The sequence below is a fragment of the Sus scrofa genome, chromosome 3, assembly GCF_000003025.6.
Source record: "Sus scrofa isolate TJ Tabasco breed Duroc chromosome 3, Sscrofa11.1, whole genome shotgun sequence".
In the NCBI taxonomy this organism is placed as follows: Eukaryota; Metazoa; Chordata; class Mammalia; order Artiodactyla; family Suidae; genus Sus; species Sus scrofa.
The window spans coordinates 122,036,984-122,061,179 of record NC_010445.4 but is presented as its reverse complement, the minus strand read 5'-3'; the positions used below and the strand labels follow the sequence as shown (position 1 = coordinate 122,061,179).

The window sequence follows — 24,196 nt, the reverse complement described above, 5'->3', positions numbered from 1 at the left end:
GAAGGGAGAGAAGAGAAAGCAGGCAAGGCCACTCTAGCTGTACCTTCATTACAAGCACCTATTCCAAGGAAAATAACAAAAATGACGCCTGATGCTTGCAGAGCTTGTACTATGTCCCAGGCCCTGTAAACATACAGACTAAAGCTTTATAAGAAATTCTATAACGGGCTTATAACTGTGCCCATTTTGTAAAGGAGAAAAGTTAAACACAAAGAAAGTTTAGCCACGGGTCCAGTTACTCAGCAATAAGGCGCAAAAGAGACTCCAGGCTGGGCTTAATACAAAACGGTAAGCCCAGAAAACAGACTTGCCCTATTGTAGAAAAAAACATGAAGACAACTAAAATATTCTTAAACAGCTCATAAATAGTAAGAATAATTTTCACAAACACCCAAGATAAAAACAGGGAGAAGTACACACATGCACACACTAACACGTCATAGGAGACCCTTACACAGGAGCCACTTCTGTATGATATTTCTGGTCCTCTTTACTGTTAACTCATGAATTATACCTTATCAATTCCACTAGCCTTCTTGATAAGAAATAGCAACTCCTGAAGTGTAGGCAAAGAAGGCTTCAAAACAAAGTGACAAAAGGAACTACTGTACACTGACTACAATAAAAACACCTAGACCATAAATCTTTTAAATATCAAGTTACTTTACTTGTCCAGAATTACTGATGGACACAAAAGAAGCTGAAACCTAAATTATATCTGTGGCATAAACAGAACAAATAGGATACAAAAGGGATATGATGTCTCCACATTCCGAAGATTTTTCTGACAGTCATTCTAATAGGAAACTCCAAATCAATATATCAAGCTGAACTGCTGGCAAGACATGAAAGCCAAGTCTTTCTTAAGACTCTCAGTCAGGAAATTTTTCAGAAGCTACAGCAGGATGGCAGGTTTGGCTGCAGATATTCAAACCCATCAGGTGATGTGCAAATACTGCTCATGGAGTACCACAGAAAAGTCAAGCTCAAAGTAATTTGCAAAATTCAATAGCATTTGGAAAAGTATTTTTTTGTATTATACCAATCTGACTGGATTAAATAACTTGGATTAAAATAAACACACGCAGAATCAAAACTATAATGACTTGACCTAACGAGATATTAAGGACAAAAGTTTCATAGGACTCTGGACTCTCCTGTGACTGAAATCTTCAATTAAAAAAGTGTTTCAGAAGCCCCTTCATGGCTCAATGGTTAACAACCCGACTGGGATCCATAAGGATGCGGGTTCGATTCCTGGCCTCGCTTAGTGGGTTAAGGATCCAGTATTGCCATCAGCTGTGATGTAGGTCACAGATGTGGCTCAGATCCCAAGTTGCTGTGGCTGTGGTAGAGGCTGGCAACTGCAGCTCTGATTTGACCCCTAGCCTGGGAACCTCCATATGCCACAGGTGTGCCCTAAAAAACAGGGGGGAAAAAAAAAAAGTTTCAGAGGAGGTAGTTAATGATTTAAGATATTTGAGAATAAGTTCAAAATGCCTTTGAGTAACTCTGATTACCCTCATAATTTTAAGAAGCTTTGAGCTCAAAAATTACGTGAATGGTGCGATTGAACAGAATTTTCTAGTGATTTAACAATCACCTTGAATATAATTGGTTCAGACCTTGCAGGATATTTATAATCACAAATACAAATAATTTTCCAACAGCAATATTCAAGGTAATTGTAATACTACCATTTATAAGTCTAATAAATTTTCCTAACAAGCAGAAGTTTAATTTTTAGTAAAACTACAATGAAAGTCCACATGAAAACCTAAGACTGTCTCTACTGGCTCATATTCCTAAGATCCACATGACTCAAAGTGTTACAGAAGACAAGACGTCAAGGGACCCATAACAGGCTATCGCTGACCGAGGGAACTAGAAGTTTGGAAAAGAGAGAGAGAGAGAGAGAGACAATTCTGGTGAAAATTTATCAAAAACCAGAGAGGGTAGGAACTCTGCTACACCTCCCCCACCTCAATTCCAAATATTTCCAGAGTTAAGAATAAAGATGAGTACACGGAAACCAGCCAAGCACACTGCTAATAAGCAAGCCACCCACTTCGTTTAGAGCCTTGAGGTCCAGGATTTGAAGCAACAGAGAATCTACCTCCCACATGTCAGGTAAGGTTCAGGACACTGGGAGATGGCCGCCACGCTCCAGCACGAAACAGCTGAGGACAGGTGACAGCCTAACAGCACGCTTGTTTTGGGGGGTACAAACCTGACCTCTAACCTTTACATAAAGGAAGGTGAGCAGTGTTAGGAGATGGCTAGTAACTGAACTCTAAACAACAACTTCCTGTCATTCCCTCTATTAAAAAAAAAAAAAGGTATTTAATTAAAGAATATTCTGCAGTAGCAAAAAAAGAAATAAACTATTATCATTTATAGCTACTTCTAAATCTTTGCAACTGAAATAAATAAACTGCAATCCAAAATTGAAATAAACCTGAAACTCTCATCCATCTATTTCTCAAAACTCTCATCATTGATTTCTTTCTTTCTTTTTTTGGTCTTTTTAGGTCCCCACCTTCGGCACATGGAGGTTACCAGGCTAGGGGTCAAATCTGAGCTGAATCCGCCAGCCTACCCCACAGCCACAGCAGCATGGGATCCGAGCCACATCTGCAAGCTACACCATAGCTCACGGCAAAGCCGGATCCTTAACCCACTGAGGGAGGCCAGGGATCAAACCGGTATCCTTGTGGACACCAGACAGGTTAGTAACCTGCTGAGCCACAACAGGAACTCCTCTTTCTTGTTTAATCCAATGGCCTCACTGCTGTACTAATGTACTGAAAAATGGCACAGAGGATGGGATCTATTGCTAATGGATTAAATGACCAAAGGCATTGCTCATTTAGTTTAAAAATCTAAAAAGGAACACTAGTAAATTAATGCAAAGTAAGTTACTAACAGTGCAACACTTAAGTGGAAAACTCACCTTGCAAAGGCAGGATCTTTACTCCAAATTCTTCAAGACACCCCAGAGCTTGGATAAGATCTAGCTCCTCTTGAATGGCAGCAGGTCTATCTGTTATCAGCTGTAAGCAGCACCTAGGAGAAATACATTTTTTAAAAGGAAAAGTAACATATGTTCAGCTAAGTTGCCTTGCCACGTCCAACAACATGAGATCCAATACATATTTATCAAAAACCTACCACATTCCAGGTATTCTGCTGGAGGCTTTCTGATATCTTATTTAATCCTCACAGCAAGCCTGTGAGACAGGCAAATATCACCATCTGCTTTTTAAAGAAGCCCAAACTGAAGCTTGGAGGTGAAGTGATTTGCACAGGGTCATGCTGATAGTATGTTATGCTATCATGGTACAAAAGCAAGACCCCTTAATTCTGGGTTTAGTGCTCTGTTTACCATTGATTCCAAAGATAATAATCATAGAAAAAGGATTCTTAAAAAACAGAAGGAATCCTGGTAATTTCCAGTTATTCTTTTATGGAAAACAGAAAGGTCTTCAATCAGTCACAATTCTGTCCCTCAGAGGAATAAAGAATAACCTAAGAAATTGCATAGGAGACAGTTTTCTGATCAGAAGATCAGTCGGTGATGCAATATTGAGATAAATATAGGAGAAAGTGATGTGACAATCTAAGAATTTGTGATACCCGTGGAATATTTTAAGCAAATTTTTAAAGACTCAGTGAAAGTACATTTAATAAATATTTTCATTAACGATAATCCCATTTTCTAAAAGTGCATATAGAGGAGCAGGGGCATGAGTCTAGAAAGGCAGGAAGAGACCAGGCCATGAAGAGCCAACAGATGCCAAATCCTGGACCCGCACATGAAGCCATCTACCCCAGTATCCACCCATATGACTGAACAACAAATATGAGCCGAGCCTGCTCTTGCAAAATTTGGGGATTTAAGTCAGACGAGCACTAACACATACTTTTTACTGACTCGAGTGTAAAAGATACCTATTTGTGGTACCTACTAAAATTCTAACTGCACTCACCTTGGAACCCAGGAATTTCAAATCTAGAAATTTATACTACAGATAGGCTCTCACAAGGCCAGACAGAATTATGGATGTTCACCACCACGGTCTTTTTAAAATAAAAGACACGAGGTCAGGAACAGATTAAATAAATTCTATTGGAAGTCAAACAACCATCAATAAAGAATGAAACAAACCTGTATGTACTCGCATGGAAAAACCTTCAATATAGATTGTAAGTGAATAAAATAAGACACAGAAAGTTACGTTCAAGAGGGACACACTTAATTATGATTTAAGAAAGAAGACGGTAACATTTAATAAGATCCCCTGGAATAGTACACCAGAAACTGATTTTTAAAACAGCTGTAGGATAATAAAACTAGGGAGACCAGAAGCAAAAAGGCATTGTCCGTATCTATCCTTTTCGTATTTTTGAATATTTTATTTTGTGGATGTATTGCTTCCTCAACTACAAGAAATTAGTTAATAAACCGTAATTTAATCAATAAAAATGGATAGGCTATTTTCAAATTAAATAAAACTGTGAACAATTAAATACATCTGGGCCCCACAGGTGACAAATATATACATAAGTGCTACATGACACACATATGTCATTAAGGTATGTCCTTGTGGGAGAAAAGAGGACGAAATGAAAGGGAAATACTGTAGGTACAGTTTTTAAAATGATCTCTGGGAAATCTGTCAAAAAGACTTAGGTCAAACACAACTCCCAGTTTCAAAGGCTATTCTATTTGATATTTTCATCATCTGAAATAGAAATACAACCCCTTGGGAGAGAAAAAAAAATTACTATTTTAAACAACTCTGTCAAGTTCAATAACATGGTTTGAGAAAACATGATTCTTTCTGTGATATCTCTGGGGAGGGGGGAGTTACCTTTAAGATTTTGCTACAGTTGAAACGACTACCAGTCATTTGGTGGGAAAAATAACTCTACATAGCTACTACCAAAATCACTACATCAAAATAAATCCCAAATAGGCTAAAATTTCAATGCAAAAATACAATAAAGTAGTAAAAAAAAAAAAACATGAAAAGTGATTTCAGCGGTCTTACAAATTAGAGGTCTTTCAAAGGATAATACAAAAGATAGAAACCTTGCATGAGAAAAAATAATTTTAAAAATTTTAATAGCAATTTGAAAGATAAATTATATATAATAGGAACTTACCAACATAGTTAAATCGTTAAGAGAGGCAAAGGGCAAATGTCCCCTATGCAAAAAAAAGGCTCCCAAGAGTCAATAGCAAAAAGTGGAATGCTAAATTTCCAGTATAATAGGCCAAGAGAAGAACAAAATTCACAAGCCAGAAATTCTACCTGGAAGGAACTTTTGAGCTTTATCATCTCAGGTCCCCTGTCCCTAAGTAGAGCAGAAGTCATGTAAAAGGTACAGACATCATCTAAATGTGCCAAAATTTTCCAGAACTTGATATTTTTAGGCCACCACATGAATTTCTCCCAACAGGAGAGAAGTACAATCTTACCGACAATCAGCTCAAATGACTATGGGAAAGCAAGCTAGGGAAAAATGGTCACGAGAAAGCTGATGGATATTCATGATGTCATTAAGTTTTCTTTCTATATTCAAGAAACAAACATCTGTGCCCCATACAGCAGAGTCAATGTGTACTCATGACTGAGGACCCCATACAGGAGGGCATAAAACCGACACTGGAGCTTGCGTCTTCCGACCCCTCGCTCCCACAGAGAATACACTTGCTCTACCTGGCCAGATCCATGCAGCTGTCAGTGAGGTTGGTAGAAGAATTGAAGTACTCTCTGCTGGCAGCCAAGACCAAGTCGATACTTTTCTCATAACTGACCCTGTACTGGGTTTTTCCTTTATGGGCCCCACCAGCTGGTGGATTTATCGAACAAGCACTGCAGTGCATCAGCTGCCCAGCCAGGTGGATATTTTCAAGGCGGCTGGAACACAGAAGGCTTTCTGTAAATATCTGGGAAAAAGAAGGAACTGGAATTAATGCCTAATAAGGAGGGTAGGATTCAGGTTTTAACACAACAGAGGCTTTGATATCAAGTGAAATAAATAATGGCTCTATCCTAAAGGAAGAGGTTGCACACCACTGAGAATGTACTAAACGACCAGGAAGGACACTTTAAAACAGTTAATTTGGGGGAGTTCCTGCTGGGGCTCATCCGTTAACAAACACGATCAGCATCCATGAGGATGCCGGCTTGATTCCTGGTCTCGCTCAGTGGGTTAAGAATCCGGCTTTGCTATGAGCTGTGGTGTAAGCTGCAGATGCAGCTCGGATCCTGTGTTGCTGTTGCTGTGGCTGTGGTGTAGGCCGGCAGCTACAGCTCCAATTCAACCCCTAGTCTCCATATGTCACAGGTGCAGCCCTAAAAAGACATAAAAAAAAAAAAAACCACCATCAACAAAACCAGTTAATTTTGTGTTACGTGTACGCATCTCAATTTTTAAAAATCTTTCCAAAAGAAGAAATAATTTATTGAACAAACCAATGGTAAACATAATTATTTTAATGTGTTACAATGAATACTTGAATAAAATATCTAAAGTTCACCCTCAATAAAAACAGGATCCCACACTCTGCTTAAACTATTTATAACATTTCAGTTCTTTGAAAGAAAGTCTTTGAATATGATACACATAATAAATTACTGCTTAAAGCATCTGAAGTCAGTCTTGTAAACTAAACATCCAAGCCACAAATGTTCTACTCACACCTAGTCATTAGAATTACAATATGCCATATAACATTTTTTCCAATCTGCAAATTAAGATTTAAATAAAACCAAAGCCACTGATGGAAGGTATTTGTACAAATGTCATTGTATTTTACAAGGCAACTAATAGCACCACAATTAACATAAAATTTATTCTATAATTAAGATTATTTACTTTCTCCAGAAAATTGTTAAAGAGATCCCTTTAAATCCATACTAATAACGTCAATATATAACTAATACAAGAACTTTCCCCCAAGAATGCTCTTTCCTATTAGGCCGCTGTTGGGTGAAAACAGCAGAGAAATAGAAGCAGGAGTTGATAAGAAGATTTCAAGGAGAATCAAGGTTTTTCTGATAATTAGGAAGGCAATCTGATTTTCATAGGACCTCCTTACTTTCACCTGTTTCTAGGATTCTGGAGAAGGTATTTTTAGACAGGACTTTACTAAATTGATTGATAAGGATAAAATTACTAATATGTACAAGGAATCTGCTATAAAATACATATTGTGACAGAAACTATATTATCAATGAATAACCTTAATCATTTACATGACGGGTGAAAATGGCTCACTCCAAGTGACAAAAATGACTTTAATGTAACAATTTCTCTATTCCTTGCGTTTATTTAAGTTAGCCATAAAGAGTCAAAGAAATTAAAGAAGATGTAAAGAAATGGAAAGATATTCCATGCTCCTGGGTTGGAAAATTAATATTGTAAAAATGGCTATACTACCCAGAGCAATCTACAGATTCAATGCAATCCCTATCAAATTACCCAGGATATTTTTCACAGAACCAGAACAAACAATCCAAAAATTTATATGGAACCACAAAAGACCTGGAATTGCCAAAGCTATTCTGACGAACAAAAACCAAGCAGGAGGCATAACTCTCCCAGACTTCAGGCAATGGTACAAAGCCAGAGTCATCAAGACAGTGTGGTACTGGTACCAAAACAGACAGACCGACCAATGGAGAACCCAGAAATAAACCCAGACACCTATGGTCAATTAATCTTTGACAAAGGTGGCAAGAACATAAAATGGGAAAAAGACAGTCTTTTCAGCAAGTATTGCTGAGAAACCTGGACAGCTGCATGTAAACCAATGAAACTAGAACACACCCTCACGCCATGCACAAAAATAAACTCAAAATAGCTAATAAAGACTTAAATATCAGACAAGACACCATCAAACTCCTGGAAGAGAACATAGGCAAAACATTCTCTGATATCAACCTTATGAATATTTTCCCAGGTCAGTCTCCCAAAGCCAACAGAAATAAGAGCAGCAGAAATAAACCAATGGGACCTAATCAAACTGACAAGATTTTGCACAGCAAAATAAACCAAAAAGAAAACAAAAAGACAACTTACACAATGGAAGAAAATAGTTTCAAATGATGCAACTGACAAGGGCTTAATCTCTAGAACATACAAGCAACTTACACAACTCAACAGCAAGAAAGCCAACAACCCAAATTAAAAAATGGGCAAAAAACCTGCCTGAATAGACATTTTTCCAAGGAAGATGTACAGATGGCCAACAAGCACATGAAAATATGTTCAACATCCCTGATTACTAGAGAAATGCAAATCAAAACTACCACGAGATACCACCTCACACCAGTCAGAATGGCCATCATTAATAAGTCCACAAATAACAAATGCTGGAGGGAGTGTGGAGAAAAGGGAACCCTCCTGCACTGTTGGTGGGAATGTAAGCTGGTACAACCACGATGGAGATCAGTATGGAGATACCTTGGAAATCTATATATATAAACTACCATATGATCCAGCAATCCTACTCTTGGGGATATATCCGGACAAAACTTTCCTTAAAAAAGACACATGCACCTGCATGTTCATTGCAGCTCTATTCACAATAGCCAAGACATGGAAACAACCCAAAAGTCCATCGACAGATGATTGGATTAGGAAGACACGGTAATATATACACAGTGGAATACTACTCAGCCATAAAAAAGAACAAAATAATGCCATTTGCAGCAACATGGATGGAACTAGAGATTCTCATCCTGAGTGAAGTCAGTCAGAAAAGGAAAGACAAATACCTATGATATCACTTATATCTGGAATCTAATACAAGGCACAAATGAACCTTTCTACAGAAAAGAAAATCGTGGACTTGCAGAATAGACTTGTGGTTGCTGAGGGGGAGGGGGAGGGAGTGGGGGTGGTTTGGGAGCTTGGGGTTAATGGATGCAAACTATTGCCTTTGGAATGGATTAGCAATGAGATCCTGCTGTGTAGCACTGGGCACTATGTCTAGTCACTTAGGATGGAGCATGATAATGTGAGAAAAAAGAATATGTACATGTATGTGTAACTGGGTCATCATGCTGTACAGTAGAAAAAAAACTGTATTGGGGAAATAACTATTAAAAATAATTATAATAATAAAAAAGTCAATGCCCAATGCTGAAAAACACCATTTATTCACTTTAATATTTTTCAAGATTTTTCTTAAATGAACAATATAGATTTCTGCTCTATAGGCTATACAGAAGAAATCTTGCACTTTATCAAAATTATGCCAGTGAGATTTCAAATTATTTTCCAAGGACAGCAAAACCTAACAAAAATGGCCAAAAGTCAGCAAGACAATACAGTGTAATTTAAATGGCACTAAAATGCTTTAAAATTTAAGCAGCCAAATTTAATTATCTCCTAGAATCGTTTCACAACCATTATAATATGCTTTCAAATATTTTCTCAAAGGAGAAAGACTAATGGCCCAAAGTCGTTAAAATATCAAAGCCTAATACAAAGGTGTTAAAATATAACAAAAACGATTTAGTATGTCAGGTTGTCATGAAGGATTACTCTACACAGGAGCGAGTTCAAGTGTAACACACATAATGCCAATTTTTCAATCAGAATCAGAAAATACCAGGAAATAATGCTACTCTCACTTAAAACACCATTTCAGGCATACTATTGACAGTAACTTTTTGGATCCTATGTGCATGTAGATTAATTTCCCCTGAAGCCGAATGTCAAGTTTTGCTTTAGATACAAAGGCAAGTTACGGGCAGTTGTGCACGGTCTGATACTGTGCACAACTGATACTCAATACCAACTTTACACTCACCAAGCCTAGAAATCCTGAAGTTCAAATATAAAACCTTTCATTTCTCAACAGTCTATAGTTGTTAAAATCACCTTGTTAAACTCAATCACCTTGAATTTAAAATGCCAACCAATTTCACAAAACAGAGACCTATTTTATAACTCTTATTTTATCAATGGGTTATGCTTTACAGTGTCAGAGCAGGGCAACACAAGAAATACTTTACACAATTTTGATTGGGCTTATTTGAAAAGAATATTCAAATGAGAACCCTCTTTCAAACTGTATCTCATTAAAAATGGGTTAGCTGGATCATCCTTCCCATACAAACCATGAGTAATGTGATGGTAATACCCTACCTTCCAAAATAAGGATTAAATCCCCCTCGCTTACACTCCTAGTCACCTAACCATCCTTAGGTATCCTTTATGTGCCAGACACTAGAATAGGCACTGGGGAAGATGAGGATGAATAAAACACAATGATGCCCACCGAGGAGCTAATGACCAAAGGGAAGAAACACACTGAAATAAACAAGTCACTGCATTTGAAAGAAAGGCTATACTAGAGACAAGTTTTATCAAAGGACAAAGGAAGGCATCCTAGAGGTGTAATTAATGAACTGACCCCTAAAAATCATCAGCAATTTTCAAATTATAAAAAGAGGAATACAGCCCAGGCAAAGAGGTCAATGTGTACAAAGTCACAGAAACAGGAAACGGCATCGAGAGTGGAGGGAGTCAGGACAGATCTGGCACGACCAGCACCCAGGGCACGTGGTGGAGTGTCAAAGGCGGGACAGGGCCGCTGGAACGCCCTGTGGCTTCTGTGCCACACTAAGAAGTATAGATACTTTCTGACTGTCGATATGGAACAAGCAACACATTTTAAGGAGGGAGTGTCCTGAGTAGGCTGTTTTAGAACACCTCTCTCTCTCTCTCTCTCAGTGTAAACAGGAAAGAGAGATGGATGTAGGGAAACAAGCTTGGAGGATTATTGCAAATTAGCAGAGATGAAGCTAGGACAGATCTGAAAAGAGTTTTCTCAGAGACATCAACTACGTTTTGGTGACCACCAACAGAACTATGGAGAGTAGTCAAGTATGATTTGAAGTTTCCCAGCTGGGAATCAACCCACTAAATAAATGATGCTGCAACGAACAGAGAGAGAAGATAGGAAGTTAGATATGAAAGTGCTTAAACTATACCGCAGTACTCAATTACCAGGCATCATGCAATAACTGCATACTATTAATTTCAGTGACGCTCACAGCCATCACCTGTGTGTCCAGTGAGCACAAGTAACAGCTAAAATTTCTCAATTACAAGGAAACAGTTTATGTGCGTATACCACCTCATAGCAATCGTCGGACTCTAGGCACGTGTAAACGTTCTGCTGCATCGTTAACATGTCTTGCAGCAACATTCTCCAGTGAGACTCACTGACAGGAGGCTGCCTGGAAAACCAAGAGAGGAGAAAAGGAAAAAAAATAAATTCATGAAATTGCTCTCTTCAATTGGCCAAAAGTAAAAAAAAGAATAAACCACCATTCTATATGACACACAGCTCCCAGATGGTCAACAGAAATATATCTCATTTGAATTTCCAGGGGAAAAAAAATGATTAAAGAAAGAGGGGAGAGTTGGGCAGCAATGTATCAATGCCAGAGAGGCTGCCAGAACTGCCTCTGCTGTAGCTGCCTAGACACATAATTGGAATGGGACCAAATGATAATGGCCAAGGTAATCCAGCTATGAGCTGCTAAGGTGAAATAAAGCACGGTAAGATAAAGCAGCTGCGATACAGCAAAACAGCCCCTGGAGAGTCGCTTTCAAATTCCATCTTCATCCCTTGGCAACCACCAGCAGGGACTCTTCTTAGCTTCAACCACACATGCAGACCCAGAGGCAACAGGGGCCACACCTGGCCTGAGTCTAGAGGCAGAAAGGCGGCTCTCAGCAGGGCGGCCTCCGGGTCCTCTCAGTGGGAGTTCTGGCAGCAGGCCCTGGAGTATGGGACGGAGCACTGCCCAGGTCTCTTCTGCCCAGGTGCAACAAGACAGTGCCTACACCTGGCTCAGGAAGAAGCCAGTACCCTTTGTAACAACTCCATAGAGTTTTCAGGGTCCCCTCAAGGACATGCTAGTCACCACACAGGGAAAGCCCAAAGCCCCCATCTGGTTTTCTAGTTCATTTACAGGCCCTCCAGGTTAGAAGCAATCTACCATTCAGGGATCAAGCACTGAGGCTGACACAATCCAGCTGATCAAATTCCATTTCATGTCTGTGTCCAGAGTTAGAGAATTAATGGTTCAGATTCTCCTGAAGCAGCGGAAACAGTCTTGCCAACAATGTCACAGAGAGTCACTGCGTAATTGTGAGCATTTAATTTTCCAGAATTTCACTTTTCTCACTTATGGCCCATCTCAGAGAATGATAAGGAATGGATGAGATTAATTTTGATAAAACAGACACCGAAGCAAGATTTTTTCCTAAGTATAAAAGCAGGCTCGATTACCTGTATAGAGTTGAATAAATTTCTTAATTTCTTTGAGCCTCAGATTTCCTTTTTTGTATATTCTGAGGATTAACTTCAACTAGAATGTATGAAAAGACTCCCCATATTTTTCCAGTATAAAACAGTATTCTAGGAGTTCCCATCATGGTGCAGTGGTTAACGAATCCAACTAGGAACCATGAGGTTGCAGGTTCAATCCCTGGCCTTGCTCATTGGGTTAAGGATCTGGCATTGCCGTGAGCTGTGGTGTAGGTTGCAGATGTGGCTCAGATCTGTCGTTGCTCTGGCTCTGGCATAGGCCAGTGGCTACAGCTCAGATTAGACCCCTAGCCTGGGAACCTCCATATGCCACGGGTGCAGGCCTAGAAAAGACAAAAATAAAAAAATTAAAAAAATAAATAGTATTCTACAAATGTGAATGAACAAATCTGAAAGTTACAAGCGTTTGTTTTTTCCGTAGTCACGTACATGGTCACTAATACTGTCTAGTAAGGGGAAGAAATGTGCTCTAATTCTCCCCACCCCGCTCAAAAGTCCATCTCTGTTAAATATGTACGAGTTTGGGGCATTCTCCTCCTGGCTCAGCAGTTAACGAACCTGCATAGCATCCATGAGGACACGGGTTCAATCCCTGACCTCGCTCAATGGGTTAGGGATCCAGCATTGCCGAGAGCTGTGATGTAGGTCGCATTCACGGCTCCGATCCCCCACTGCTGTGATTGTGGCTTAGACCGGGAGCTGCAGCTCCAACTGGACCTCTAGCCTGGGAACTTCCACATGCCATGGGTGTGGCCCTAAAAAGACAACTACGTATGTGTGCATATATATGAGTCTGGGAATCACAGTCGTTCTAGTCTTGACATTTGACGTAACCATGAATCTCGCGGTCTGAAAAGGGCAGGTTTCGCTTGGTTTTGTGTTTGCCAAGTACCAACTGGGTATCTCCTTTCCATGCATTGTTTTCTTTATGCATTAAAAACAGGGCAAGTAAACTGTGTTCAATAGCATTTCTATGGAAAAAGTTTGCATTTGGAATCATCCTTGCAAAAACTGGGAGTTCCCTTGTGGTACAGAGGGTTAAGTGTCTGGCCTTGTCACAACCTGGGTGCAGGTTCCATCCCTGGCCAGGGAACTTCCACAAGCCTCAGACACAACCAAAAAAACAAACAAACAAACAAAAACATGGTATTTCTATGGAAAAAGTAAGCACTTAGGATCATTCCTGCAAAAATTCTAGTCTTCAGGAATTTTCCAACTAAAACTTTTAATAATTACAAACTTCATTTGCTTATAGCATTTTATACTTGTTAATTCAAAACTAACAATTATCTCTATCCTACACAAAATAAAGCTTAAGGGAACACGTTTTTCCCCCAGCATGCAAACTCACAGTACAAACTGATATATTTGCACGTCTTCCAGGATAATCCCTGAAATATATCTACTAGTTAGACCTTAGCATAGGAACCCTTTGGGTGGGCTTCAAAGGCTGAAGGGCTCTTTCAGATTTGACTTGCAGGCAGAGAAATAGCAAAATGTTTGATAAAGTGGGGGCCTCTCTTGCACCAGCTTCATAAAATCGGGCCTAGGTATCATCTAGCTGAATTCAAGTTCTGATAGCCCAGCTGTTCTGGAAGCGGCAACAGTGGGACAGATGGTATTAATGTTTTCTCGCACATGGCTCGCCGTAAGTACAGGTTCTAATTAAAATAAATTATAAGACCTTATTTCCAGTGGTCTTTTCAGAATACATTCAGTAAATAAGAACCCAGAGTAGAGCTTGGAGGCACTCTACAAGAGGTTTGCAAATTAACAGAGACATACCTGAATACAAGCCCGATGTATTTAGTTACAGCTTTGGAATGGAGGTGTATTTTCCAGGGAGAAAGAGTATTGCATTCAAGATGGTAAAAACTGATGTGCAACAGATTCAGTGAAATCTGCCACCATTTAGAATATGCGTAAGAAAATTCTACGGAGTTCCCGTCGTGGCGCAGTGGTTAACGAATCCGACTAGGAACCATGAGGTTGCGGGTTCGGTCCCTGCCCTTGCTCAGTGGGTTAACGATCCGGCGTTGCCTGCTGTGGTGTAGGTTGCAGACGTGGCTCGGATCCCGCGTTGCTGTGGCTCTGGCGTAGGCCGGTGGCTACAGCTCCGATTAGACCCCTAGCCTGGGAACCTCCATATGCCACGGGAGCGGCCCAAGAAATAGCAACAATAACAACAACAATAAAAAAGACAAAAAAAAAAAAATTCTATATGTACTAAGGGCCAAACCATGTCAGCATATATGTAATAATTAAGATTCATTTCAAGTTGAGTACTTTGGGGGTAGGGGGAAGAACCCATACTGTCTTATATATTTACAGTAAGCAGAATGCCCTAAGTAGAAATTAACCTCGAGGACTTAAGAAGTACTCTGGGGATTCGATGAAAAGATAGCAGGCCATCTATCGGCAACAGCATGGCTTTCTCATTTGAAGAGTAAGTTCTAGAGTAGAGCCAACACAATCGGAAATATTAACCAGTTGTTTATAGTTATAAAGAAAGCTTAAGATTAACTTTTCAGGTTCCCTCGTGGTGCAGTGGTTTAAGGAACTGGCATTGTCACTATAGCAGTTTAGGTCACTGCTTGTGGCATGGGTTCAATCCCTGACCTGGGAACTTCCACATGCCAAGAGCACGGCCAAATAAAATAAAGACAAGTTTTTTAAATCTTCTAAATTAAATTATTCATTTAACAATTATTGAGAAAGGGTTGTTGATATGTAAGGCTCCAAATTAGATATCTGATGACACTTGCCCTAGATAAGTTTATCATTTTAAAGGGAACATAAGGGAGATAAATAAGTAACAATAATAAACTGTTTAAAGAGACATAAATAAGGAATTTTACGGCTTACTATAAATCTATAATGATAAACAGTATGGTTATGAGAACAAAGATAAACAAATAGATCAATGGAACATAATAAAGAACCCCAAAATAGGCCCCCATTATATGGAAAACTGATTCTCAACAAAGATGTAAATGCAATACAGTACATAAAGGACAGTCTTTTCAACAAATGATACTAAAATATTTAAATATTAAAAAATAATAATCTACACCTTGAAAAATAAATGAAAATGAACTCTCAAAATGGGCCAGCCACAAACCTAATTGTGAAGTATAAAACTAATAAACAAATGAAGTCAGCAAAGGAAAAAAAAAACAGAACTTCTTTTTAATCATATACAATAATCGATTAATTTGGTTTATTACTCACTTCCGACCGGTGTGCCTGGTCAGTCTAACCATCAGCTTGCGTGCCTCTTCTGAGCTGGACTGAGTGTTTTTAACAAATGAAACTGGTTTCTCAAGTCCATGTTTCTCCAAAATCTCTGACACACTATAAGTGAAAGAAGAATTTTTAAAGAAGTCTTGCTACCCAAAAAGAAAGCTCTAAGGATCTTAAAAATACAAATAGCACTTAGGTGTTAGGTACTTGGGGGAAAAAAAAAAAAAAGGAGTATCACAGAGAATGACCCAATTTTACACACTACCTACATTAATTTTCAGCAAAAAAAACTAATAATTACATATCAAATCTTATTTCCCCTACTGACTTTTATTATAATATATTTGAAATAAGTTGACATCTTTTAAAAAGCCTGGCAATATCCTTATCTCAAAATCTTTTTTACAACTTGCCTGGACTGTAAAAGCCTCAAGTCAGCAAAAGAAGCCAAATATATCACTGCAATACCCTGCTTTAACTCTTAACCCTGGTGAGTATTTCGTTATAGGCAAGGCTGCTAGAAAAGCAGTAAGCAAAGAATTTTAGAGTTGGAAAACTAGAGAAACACCGTAAGATTCAATCTCCCTCAAGAATCCTTTCTATAAACAAACAAATAAGATTCGTATTCTCTAATAAATCTTCTTGAGATAGATCATTCCATAATCATCAGCACTGTATATATACCTTGTCTGTCTCATCAAATCTCACATTTATGAATTAATCACTACTGGACTTAAAAAGAGGCAGGAGAGAATTCAGTTATTCTTCGTAAAGATAAATCTCACGGGTCACGTCACCTGACATTATGTACACTACAACATTTACCAACTCTTCACGGCTATGAGGTGGAACAGCAACAAAAAGTTCTTTCCGAATGTCAGTAAATTAAGGCCAACAGTCAAAGACCAGGGTATTATCCAGAAACCTCCAGGGTGTTACTCATTCCTCGTGCTATTGAGAGCCTAGCTGGACTATCAAGACAACCCACAGGTACACCCAGGAACATGTGGTGAAATAAATGATGTTTATTATGAAGTAATGATTTTGTGCAATAAATATACTGTATCTCTCTGAGAGAGCTCTTCTCAATTTCCTTAGAAAGCCAAGATAACCATGCACATTTGTAAGGAATGAAGCTACATTGACTTAACCCATTAAGCTTTGGTCAGAGTATGTTCAATTTTTCAGGGGAGGAGAGAAGAGAGATCTAATTAGCAGATTCTAAATTCTTAAACTTTAGGTATTATCACTATCAAGTGATACACAATTTCTATAATTATGTAAGAACAAAATTTATCCTTAATTTTATTTTAATGCAAATATTTAAAAATTACACACAAGCACATTATACATACATATAAAAATGAATATAGCAAACAATATTAGACTCCTGAATAGCAAATTAGAAATTTTCAGTCCCTGTAATAGTTTAATATTTCATTTCCAACTGGAAATTTGGGGTTAACAGATGCAAACTACTGCCTTTGGAATGGATAAGCAATGAGATCCTGCTGTATAGCACTGGGAACTGTATCTAGTCATGTATGATGGAGCATGATAATGAGAAAAAAGAATGTATGTATGTGTGACTGGGTCACCTTGCTGTACAGTAGAGAATTGAAAGAACACTGTAAACCAGCTATAATGGGAAAAAAAATCATTACAAATAAAATATTAAAAAAATTTCATTTCCAGAATAAAGAACATTGCTAGAGTTACTAATACAATCCAGATAACCAATCAAATGTATTGTACCCCAAAAAGAAAAGTTAGAGGTATAATAAACATTGTTTGCTGATTGATGTAATAACTGCTGCAGGAACTAAGACTTCTTATTTACCTTCTATGTGTGGGGCACCTTAAATGCTTAGCCAAATATTAATTCCGTCATCTCATAAATTAGATATTATAGCTAAGAAAACCCTAGGCTCAAAGATCACACAGCTAGGAGCTGCATGGTGGCCTAGTGGTTAAGGATCCAGTATTGCCACTGCTCTGGCTCAAGTTCAATCCTTGGCCAGCAAACCTCTGCCTGCTGTGAGTGTGAAGGAAAAAAAAAAAAAATTACACAGCTAGTAAGCAGCAACCCCTAGATTTGAACACACATCTACTAATCCTCAAAGTCCATGTGCCTACTACTGCAGCATTCTGCAAAAATACACTGGGACTACATTTGTTATTAAGGAAACTCACTCTTAAGAGAGTCAGGCAAATGTGGAGGCTAAGCTGGAAATGACCACTGGGCATATTTCAGGTAACATAAACAGACCTCCTTAATCAGCATGGAGCCAACAGAGCATCATTTTTCTCACCTGAGAATGTGTTCCAGTTGGTCTACCATGTCGTGGAGAGCTGTGGTTACCTCTGTCTTATGACTAAAGGATTAAGAGAAGAGAATTTAAATTGTTTCAGTAGCGGCTTTTTATCTAAAATACCAAATTCGGTTAAGTTAAAAATAAAAAAAGGAAATAATATTTGCCTTGTCTTTAATATATAACAGTATTATACTGTCCAGGTTAAAACGTCAGTCTTATCTCCTAAACTCATTCAGCATCTTTCATAACTCAAAGACATCACGATAAAAAAATACAAGAGCAGAACAATATTCTCAATACAGATTAGTGAGATTTGGACAATTATTTTCTTAAGAACTTTTACTTCAGCTCTGCTAAAAACAAAAAAGAATTACAAATCAACTGCAGTCCTTTTTAAATTGTTTTTAAGAAGCAGCCAAGGCTGTAAAGTGATGATCTATTTCTGCTCTTTTAACCCACAGAGCAGAACAGGAATCATGGCCCATGCACGATGGCATTCTCCCAGGCCCATCTGCCCCACCTGGGCTCCTCGGGAAGTTTCCTGTGGAATTCTATACACTCAGTGGACATCTTCCATGTTCTCACACTCTCTGCCTCCACTGCGATATTTTAAAATGAAGCAAAAGTACGTAGCCACCATACAGATCACTCCTTCCAGGGAGTAGAGACAACGCTCAGGAAAAAATAAAAATAAAAATAGGGGACCAGGAGAAACACGACCATGAAAAAGATCATAAACTAATAAAAACATGGCTGGTAGGACAGACTTGGCATGGACAAGTGGAAAGGACTTGGCAGAAAAGTTAAGCAGCCTATAAAAGGCTTCTTCCACCCCATGAGACTCTGTGTCCCAAACTTGAAGGGGAGACTCCACTGAGAACCACTGTACCTGACACTCTCAGGGCCTTCCCACCAGTGATGGACTGGATTCCAGCAAGACATCGGGATGTAATAAGAAAACTCATTAAAAAAACCTTTGTCTGGGAGTTCCCATTGTGGCTCAGTGGTAACGAACCCAACTAGTACCCATGAAAACGCAGGTTCAACCCCTGGCCTCACTCAGTGGGTTAGAGATCTGGCATTACCATGAACTGTGGTGTAGGTTGCAGACACAGCTTGGTTCTGGCGTTGCTGTGGCTGTGGTGTAGGTCAGCAGCTGCAGCTCTGATTTGACCGCTAGCCTGGGAACCTCCATGTGCCACAGGTGTGGCCCTAAAAAGAAATAAAAACAAAAAATAAAAAACCTTTCTATTGACTTGGAAAATTAAAAATGACCTAACTTAAACACAAAAGCCTCACTCATTTTTTAAACTAATAATAGGCCCTGGTCTAAAACTATGTGGCAATTATTTAGCGTAATTTACAAAGACTATCTTTTTAAATCAAGTTTTAGGTCTTGATCTCGAGTGATAAATTTGGATATTGGGTATATTCCATTTAACATCCTTCAACAACAAGACCAATTTTCAGAGCTAACTTCCCTTAACATACTCATTCAGAAATAATTTTTTTTTTTTTTGTCTTTTGTCTTTTTGTCTTTTGTTGTTGTTGTTGTTGCTATTTCTTGGGCCGCTCCTGCGGCACATGGAGGTTCCCAGGCTAGGGGTTGAATCCGAGCTGTAGCCACCGGCCTACACCAGAGCCACAGCAACGCGGGATCCGAGCCGCGTCTGCAACCTACACCACAGCTCACGGCAACGCCGGATCGTTAACCCACTGAGCAAGGGCAGGGACCGAACCCGCAACCTCATGGTTCCTAGTCGGATTCGTTAACCACTGCGCCACGACGGGAACTCCAGAAATAATATTTTTTAAATTATCACTTTGTGGCTCTACAATAAACATCTGTCAGAGATTTTCAGAATGTCTTCTTCCATTGTGAACTGACATTCACAAATATGACTAAAGATTTTTTTCAGCCAGATGGAACGTGCCACCTAGGCAAGATGCTCAGAAATACGAAGTCCAAAACAGTGAAAAAATATACAGTTTACCATTTCATAAATAACAACCATTTAACCACTAAAAATAAACAACTAATCCTGGGAGACTATAAACTGACAATCTTGGCATGATGAACAAAAAGAACTACCACCAAGACCTGTATTTTAATACTTAGCCAATTTATAATTGCATTTTAGAAAATTGTAATTGCAAAAAAACCAATCATTAAGAAATAAATGGAACAACCAAAGAGCATCATGACACTTTTTGTGTTTATTAAAAAAAAAAAATCTGTTGGATCAGAAACTACTAATTTGAGGCCAAAGAAGCTCTGAGCCACACATACTCACAAAAGGCGTTTTAGCCTCCATACTCCTTGAAAACAAAATATTAATCCCCTCACCATAATAATTAAAAGGACATGAAAAAAATTTTTTTATATCTTTAATATCACTTTATTAATACCATGACTATCTCATGTAGGCAAATTACTTTTTAAAAGTTAATAGCTAAACTCTAATTGATACTCAACGCTTATTTGATCTTACTGAAGAACAAAGCCGAACACTTTCATTTGTAAAAAATCACACGTCAGTTGGAAGGCAATGATTTTACCTAGAGGTCAGGGACAAAAAGGGGCACCAAGCTGACAGAAGGACCATCTGTCCTTACCACCAAGGCCACCCGAGGAAGAAACTTTCCACCGCGTCTGCTCTGGGTACTGAAGGAGAGGGCTCTGCATCTCCTGTCACCCTCTGGAAGAGCACTTTGACCACCAGCACTCCAGTAGCCACTGGACTAAGGTCTCTAAAGGATGGGCAATGACATTTTGCTACAAAACTGTGAATACAATCCACAGCACCAGCCTTTTGCTGCCCCCTGAAGACCCACGGTTCCCAGAGGCACACTCGCTGCTCTTCACCGAGGAGGCAAAGGAGCCTGTGGTCATATCTGAACAGGTGTCAGTAATACAAAGATGCTGAGTCCACTCTGTGGTTATACCTCTCCCTACATGAAGCTTCCCTAAACCTACACTGAGGAAGGGAAGTATTACACACTAGCACCATCTCCATTTAGCTTTGCCTATAACAAGGCGAAATGTTTTTGTTTTTTTTTTTTTTTTTTTGGTCTTTTTGCTATTTCTTGGGCCGCTCCCGCGGCATATGGAGGTTCCCAGGCCAGGGGTCCAATCGGAGCTGTAGCCACCGGCCTACGCCAGAGCCACAGCAACGCGGGATCCGAGCCACGTCTGCGACCTACACCCCAGGTCACGGCAACACCAGATCGTTAACCCACTGAGCGAGGCCAGGGACTGAACCCGCAACCTCATGGTTCCTAGTCGGATTCGTTAACCACTGCACCACGACAGGAACTCCGCAAAATGTTTTGATTCCTTTTTGGTGGTCAGTACCTAGACCCATAATGAGAAGAGATGACTGAGCTGGAGCTACAGACCACCCAACCTTTCTGTACTGCAATGGACAGAATCTAAGATTATCCTCCCTCCCCCCAAAATCAAAACCAAAACAAGACTGACACTCTCTAGCTGCTCACAGACAAGGCAATTTCCCAAACACTCCTGTAATGAAAAGGCTTCAGCTTGTCTCAAGGCTCCCAATCAGCTTTCAGTATCTTAGAAATAAATTCATGGTCCAGAATCACTAGACATGGAGGAAAATCTTCTAAATAAAGGCAGAGATGCAAACAAAAAGAATATGAAAAGTGAGAGATGATGGCAGGGAGGGTAATGCAGAGACAGAAGAGTATTTATGCCTCTGTGAAACACGAGTAGGATGCAATTTTGTTTCCAAGTGAATGAGAAAAAGTTCTTAGAATTTAAATAAGAAAGCCAAAATAAATTTTAAAATTCAAAATATGGATTAGAAGATAAAACCGTAGATATCTCCAAGATCATTAAACAAAAAGTGATGTGGAAAGAGTAAAAAGGGCAGTAAATAAATTTTAAAAGTGCAAAAAACAGAAAAAAAAAGGACATGCAAATAAACTTATCAAGGAAATGTAACAGGGAAAAAATAGAAGAAAAATTTCCAGTGGTCTGAAGGATGTGCGTTTCCAGGTTGGAACACACTATTTAAACAGACTATGAATGGAGTGCTCTGATGACCTAAGAGTTAAGGATACAGTGTGCTGTGGCTGGAGTTCAATTCCTGGCCTGGGAAGTTCTGCATGCCAAAAATGTGTGACCCAAAAATAAATAAACGAACAATGATAAATTTAAACACATCCTTATGATGTTTAAGAACATTAAAGATGAGGGAAGGCAGTGAAGCATTCCGAAAAAGGAAGAAAAAGCCATTTAAACATGAAGTAGTCATTCAGAACAGCACTGGACTCCTCAGCAATGCACGAAGGAGCAGCCAAGAGTGACGCCTTCAAAACTCACAAGGAAAAAGATTATCAACCTAAACGTCCATACACAGCCAAGGATTCCATCAAGGATAAGGATGCAATTATGATATTTTTCTGACATGTGACAGTCTTAAAATAAAATGTGTCCATGAAATCTTTGATAGGAAACTATTCAAGACGGTGTTCCATCAAATTGAGGAAAGAAAGGAGAAGATAATAAATCCCAGAAATGCAATATGGAACACGAGAGGGGGAAACAAAAATCCCAGGATGGTGGTTGTACAGCAGCACAACAGCGAACAATTCTTTCATATCAAAGCCAGAGAAAAAACAATTCTAAGAAAGATGTTTTAAAAGGGAGAGAGAGAGAAGCAGAGTGAAAAAGAGAAAGGAGACATTACTAGATATCTTTGACCAAGAAAAGGCTTACCTTTCTGTCAGAAGAGTGGAGGAGGGAAATGGAAACATAAACAATAACCAAAAAAAGAAATTATTCAACGCAGGAAAAACAAAAAGTTGCATAAAAAGGAATATAATCATACTAGCCCTGTGTCAACAGTATTTACGTAATCATAATGATAGAAATACTGCTTTAACTACACTGAAAAAAATGGTTAAGAGAAGTAAGTGTGGGGCAAGAGTAGGCTTCCAGAAAAGTCAGTAACTATCTAAAACTGTAACATCAATAAATGACATGTATGAGCGTAGTATTTTAAATGAGGCAGTCAAAGTCAAGAAGGAAGACATGATCTATAATGATGTTTGCTTTTTGAAGACAGGTATCTGAAGATGGGGAAAGAGGGCAACCAACAGCTGTTCATCTATTACAAGTCTTTCAATACCCTGACTTTAACCAGATCACACATTAGTTTATGGTTAAAAATTAGAAAGGAACAGAGTTCTTTCGTCTTTTTTTTTTTTTTTTTTTTTTTTTAAGGAATATGGAAGTTCCCATGCTAGGGGCAGAATCTACAGCTGCCAGCCTATGTCACAGCCACCACAACGCAAGATCTGGGCCCCACCTGTGACCTACACCACAGCTCACAGCAATGCTGGGTCCCTAACCCACAAAGCAGGGCCAGGGATTGAACCTGCACCCTCATGGATACCACTGAGCCATGGTGGGAGCTCCACATGTTCTTTTAGACTCCTTGATTTTAGAACAGCACCTCCCCGTCTCCACCAATTTGTTTTTCTCCAGGACACTGCTTTTCAAAGTGTAAAGACAATCTGACCCAAAGGATCTCTACATTCTGAATGTATCTGGTTGTTCTTGTCATGGTGTCATTTAGCTTGTTCTCCTATTCCCTGAATTTACTATACACTAGAAGTTTGGCTTACAGGATTGATTAGGTTTGGGGTAAACTATTTTACTTCATACTGCTTCTCACCAGCAAACACATAATGCCAGGCTGATGGTAAGTGATCCCATGTTTGGTAACTTAAAGGTAATGGCAGTGAGCCTTTGGCTTTATAAATGTATACTTCTCCTCTCAAAATTACCAAAAAAATTTAAAATATTTGCTAAAGGTAATGCTTTGGTACCATGCAAATATCCTTCCCCCATCAATTTTTCACCTTACTTCAGTACCAGTAATGACCACATGAAACAACTATTTCACATTGGGTTGAAAAAAAATCAATGACTTTTATCATTCATTTCATCCCCCCCCCCAAAAAAAAATATCTTGGAAGGAAAAGAGGGGAAAAAAAGAAAAAAGAGGAGAAAAAGAAACAGAGCATGAGAAGGACTTCTTGTCTCAATATCTGATTTTGCAAATAAGGACACTGATGATCAGAAATGTTAGGTGACTCAGCTGAAGTCACAAAGGCTTAGCAACAGGCCCACTAAATTTTCATTCAGTGATCTTTCATGTGCTGTTATTAACTTCTCCATGACATTTTTAATATATACTACACTTTAAAAGTGATTAAAAGAATAATGGCTGTGTGACTG

The 24,196-nt window shown here is 38.9% G+C and overlaps 1 protein-coding gene across 1 annotated transcript in view; it reads right to left on the bottom strand.

The window, feature by feature from the left end:
* The window catches only part of NBAS (neuroblastoma amplified sequence), a 359,592-nt gene that overhangs the window by 181,146 nt on the left and 154,250 nt on the right, over positions 1 to 24,196 (bottom strand). The window contains 5 exon segments of the mRNA XM_021087823.1: positions 2,954 to 3,066; positions 5,727 to 5,956; positions 11,165 to 11,267; positions 15,599 to 15,721; positions 17,923 to 17,985. Coding sequence (XP_020943482.1) covers positions 2,954 to 3,066; positions 5,727 to 5,956; positions 11,165 to 11,267; positions 15,599 to 15,721; positions 17,923 to 17,985 — 632 coding nt within the window.